We start from the raw sequence: 4,258 nt of genomic DNA, 5'->3' as shown, positions 1-4,258 counted from the left end.
GACTGAATATAAATCAAATTTTGCCCAAATTAAGAAAATATGGGTACGAATTTACATTTAAACAATAAAATGTATTACATTTTTCTAAGTAGGTTTCAATTAATTTCTATTGATTGAATGTGATGGATAACTCCTTATCCTATTTGTTGTGTGCATTGTCATTTGAAAAAGCACAACACATACAAAATGGAGCAGACCAAGGCAAACGCATATTTTACAATGACAGAACACTCAAAGGAGACAAGGTACACATTATATAAAATTTAAAAAAAAAACTGTTTATTTCAGTTCTCAAGTTGTCGAAATACAATATACAACAGCAACTGAAGGGTAACTCAGACGATACAGTAGCGTTTAATACGACAACAACCACCTGCTTATCACCAGGCTGTGGTTTCAATAGTACGCATTCATACTGTGTCAAAGGATCATTGATCCTTCCCCAATAAGTACACAACTTGACTATGTGCAGCAATACCACATGATCAACCTGGAAAAATATTTGTATTGACAATACTGTATTGTAGGGGCATTTACATGAAATATAAGAGATGTATGTTGATTAACCAGCGTAGCACTACAGGGACATCAGCTGACAAGACCTGAGAGACAGAAAAAAACAATTACAGATCAATTCAATCATTTATTTGACACCCATGAAAGAAGACTAATAACGTCAACATACCCAGGTAATCGTCCATGAGGGATCCAATGGCAAACTGAAACAGAAGAAAGAAATTATTCCAAGTTACAACTTGCAGGTCTCTTCAGATAGCTAGCGGTGGCTTGCAATCGGCGAGCCACCGGCAACCGATCAGCGAGCAATCGGCGACTTATCAGGTAGCATCCTTAGTTTATGGTGATTTAACAGTGTACTCACAATGTCGTTTTTATCCACTCTTGTTCCCACGATTTTCAAACGAATCTCATCATCCTGTTGGATTACAATGTCCTAATGGGGAGAAGACAGCATCCTTAATAAGAGGACATGTATCCATGTTACCTAAATATTTATTTTCCAAATGACGACCACATTTTTTAGTGAAGAGCAGGGCTAGTTTTAGTGTCTTACCTCGTCAGTGGTCTTATAACAGGGAGGATTTGAGTTGGGGTCAAACTCCATCTCTGAGGGAATGGACTGCAGAAACAGTAAGTAACCACATTGACATTTTAAAGAGTTTATCAATAAAACCATTCAACAACAACAACAACAACAACAACAACAAGAGACATTTCCATGTGGACCTACATGACGAGAGATGAAACAGGACATGGGGCCGATCTCTGTGAAAAGGCCAACCTGAAAAGAATAGAACATCTTGTATAAATTTCAACACACCATGAAAACAATAAGATCTTTTCTTGTCAATCCTTATTCAGATGTTAATGAGATCAAAGAAGATTGGGCTGTGTCCCAAATGGCACCCTATTGGCTCTGGTCAAAAGTACAACACTTTTAAAAGGGAAGAGGATGTTATTTTTTAAAACACAGTCTTTGAATAACTTACCCCTTTCCACTCATATTTTGCATAATGCTTCTGATAGTTAAATTAACTATCCCATTCTTTCAGATCGCACAACGCCAGATACAGGTATCATCTTATGGACACTCAGATGATCTATCCACCATCCTCTCTGTCACATAGAGTGTAGGGGTGGCAGGTAGCCTAGTAGGGGTGGCAGGTAGCCTAGTGGGGGTGGCAGGTAGCCTAGTGGTTAGAGTGTAGGGGCGGCATGCCTTTTGCACACAATGTATATAGACTCTCTTTTTTTTCTCCTGTGTTATTGACTTGTTAATTGTTTACTCCATGTGTAACTATGTGTTGTCTGTTCACACTTCTATGCTTTATCTTGGCCAGGTCGCAGTTGCAAATGAGAACTTGTTCTCAACTAGCCTACCTGGTTAAATAAAGGTGAAAAAAAAAAAATAATAATATCCATTGATTTACCCAGAAATATGTCCACATCTCAGCCATGTACTGTCTTCCATTGTCCCAGTTCACTGAACTACTCCAGTGTCTGTCAGCATTCAATGTTTTCATGCAACCTCTAGTTATTCTCATTAGGACATCATGTAGGTCTAGGTACAGTAAATGTTTTGCTTTTTTTGTACCTAGAACATTGAATTTGGCCTACGGGTAATTTTAACCCCCCCCCTCCTCCCAAAGTTTTATTTTATTTTATCTTTATTTAACTAGGCAAGCCAGTTACACTCTAACCACTAGGCTACCTGCCGCCTCTACACTCTAACCACTAGGCTACCTGCCGCCTCTACACTCTAACCACTAGGCTACCTGCCGCCCCTACACTCTAACCACTAGGCTACCTGCCGCCTCTACACTCTAACCACTAGGCTACCTGCCGTCTCTACACTCTAACCACTAGGCTACCTGCCACTTCTACACTCTAACCACTAGGTTACCTGCCGTCCCTACACTCTAACCACTAGGCTACCTGCCGCCTCTACACTCTAACCACTAGGCTACCTGCCGCCTCTACACTCTAACCACTAGGCTACCTGCCGCCCCTACACTCTAACCACTAGGCTACCTGCCGCCTCTACACTCTAACCACTAGGCTACCTGCCGTCTCTACACTCTAACCACTAGGCTACCTGCCACTTCTACACTCTAACCACTAGGTTACCTGCCGTCCCTACACTCTAACCACTAGGCTACCTGCCGTCCCTACACTCTAACCACTAGGCTACCTGCCGCCCCTACACTCTAACCACTAGGCTTTATTATTAATCGTTGGACATAAGAAATGTAAAAACAACCAGCAAATCAAGTGATTGTAATTTTGGAAATCTGTTCCAAATTATTCCCTCGCATAAGATGTCATGCAATAAAATGCTAAATAATTACTTAAAATCATACAATGTGATTTTCTGGATTTTTGTTTTAGATTCCGTCTCTCACAGTTGAAGTGTACCTATGCTAAAAATTACAGAACAGATGTTTTGTAAGTAGGAAAACCTGCAAAATCGGCAGTGTAACAAATACTTGTTCTCCCCACTGTGTGTGTGTGTGTGTGTGTATGTATGTATATATATATATATTTTAAAATCGGTCCACGGCTGAATCTAGCTGAGGATCCCTGATAAAGGGAATACGTTTGGGACGTAGCCTTCGTCCCCTTACCTTGTTGACCTGGGTAACCACGGCATCTACCACCTCGCCTTTGAATGGACGGAAAACAATAGCCTTGTACTTGACAGGGTAAAGCACGAATCCCCTGCCCGGTTGGATGACACCTGCACCAATGTTGTCAATGGTGGTCACCGCAATGACGAACCCATATCTGGAACAGAGAGTCAAGTGTCATTAAGTGAGCAAGCAAATCAACTTGTTACTGGTCAAAACAACCTACCCAGTGTTGTGAAACTGGTTCGTCTTTATTCTACTTTGAAATTTAGCCTGGAGTCCACACTGAATCACACTACACTCAGCAATACTGATTTATCGGTTCCAGGCTAATGAAAGGAAAGCCGCCCTTGGCACAATACCACTCACTTTCCTGTGCACGTTCCCTCCACTTCTGTGAAGAGCTTCTGTTTCACAGTGTTCAGGAGATTGGGACCAAAGTACCGAGGGTGGAGCAGGATCTCATGCTCCAGGGAAATCTGTGAATGATATATATATCAATGTTAGTGTACAGTTTGTTTTACAATAGTACTAAATTACTGTACCTGAACAGTTGTACTGTTTATTGTTGAGAATGCTAGCACTTTCATTAAGTCTAAGTAACGTAGATATCTGATTCATAGCTGCTTTTAACAAACTAACATCACCAGACAGGTATAAACCCGTTAAATATGTAGAACTATTATGGACGTTGATTTGTTTTCACTTTTGGCAACAGTTAGTTAAGAGAGCAGTTAGCTAGATAGCTATCCAACCGGTTAACAAAGCTAGCACTAGAGATAGCAGTTAGACATGGTGATGCTTGTTATCGTCACAATATCATACAAATCTAACTACTTACATGATAAAACATTTTTCCCGCTCACTCTTCCTTGATTGTAGTCTTCTGTTTAATTTATCAGAAAGGAATGAATCGTGTCTAAATGATTAAATCCAGCAGCAAATCACAGGATACTGGTGATGTTTTTTTTCCCAGAAGTTAAACGTTTACTTCCGGAGCAGAAGATTTGTGTGACGTCGAATTTCAAAATAAAAGCTCTGTGCATCTTTCATCACCTTAAAACAGACTGGATCATGAACACATGAGCTTTTTTGATCCCAATAATGTGATC

The 4,258-nt window shown here is 40.4% G+C and overlaps 1 protein-coding gene across 1 annotated transcript; it reads right to left on the bottom strand.

Annotated features, from left to right (window-relative positions):
• Positions 1-257: 257 nt before the first annotated feature.
• Positions 258-4,172, bottom strand: polr2g (RNA polymerase II subunit G). Its single transcript, XM_021583248.3, has 8 exons — positions 3,988-4,172; positions 3,516-3,625; positions 3,144-3,303; positions 1,250-1,300; positions 1,073-1,138; positions 881-952; positions 686-719; positions 258-602 (listed from the first exon to the last, which is right to left on the bottom strand). Exons 1-8 carry the CDS (start codon positions 3,997-3,999, stop codon positions 589-591), a joined length of 519 nt encoding a protein of 172 aa, XP_021438923.1. The 5' UTR covers positions 4,000-4,172; the 3' UTR covers positions 258-588.
• Between the last annotated feature and the right edge of the window lie 86 nt (positions 4,173-4,258).

The sequence above is a fragment of the Oncorhynchus mykiss genome, chromosome 25 (genome assembly GCF_057628025.1).
Source record: "Oncorhynchus mykiss isolate SJ-2025 chromosome 25, ASM5762802v1, whole genome shotgun sequence".
NCBI classification, from domain to species: Eukaryota; Metazoa; Chordata; class Actinopteri; order Salmoniformes; family Salmonidae; genus Oncorhynchus; species Oncorhynchus mykiss.
This window is presented reverse-complemented; position numbering and strand designations above follow the sequence as displayed.

Bases quoted from the DNA above. Each gene is read 5' to 3' on its own strand.
- polr2g (XM_021583248.3), bottom strand. The intron at 3,304-3,515 runs GTGAGTGGTATT...TCTCTGTTCCAG, and splicing joins GAGGGAACGTGCACAGGAAA to ATATGGGTTCGTCATTGCGG. The intron at 1,139-1,249 runs GTAGGTCCACAT...CTGTTTCTGCAG, and splicing joins CCTGTTTCATCTCTCGTCAT to TCCATTCCCTCAGAGATGGA.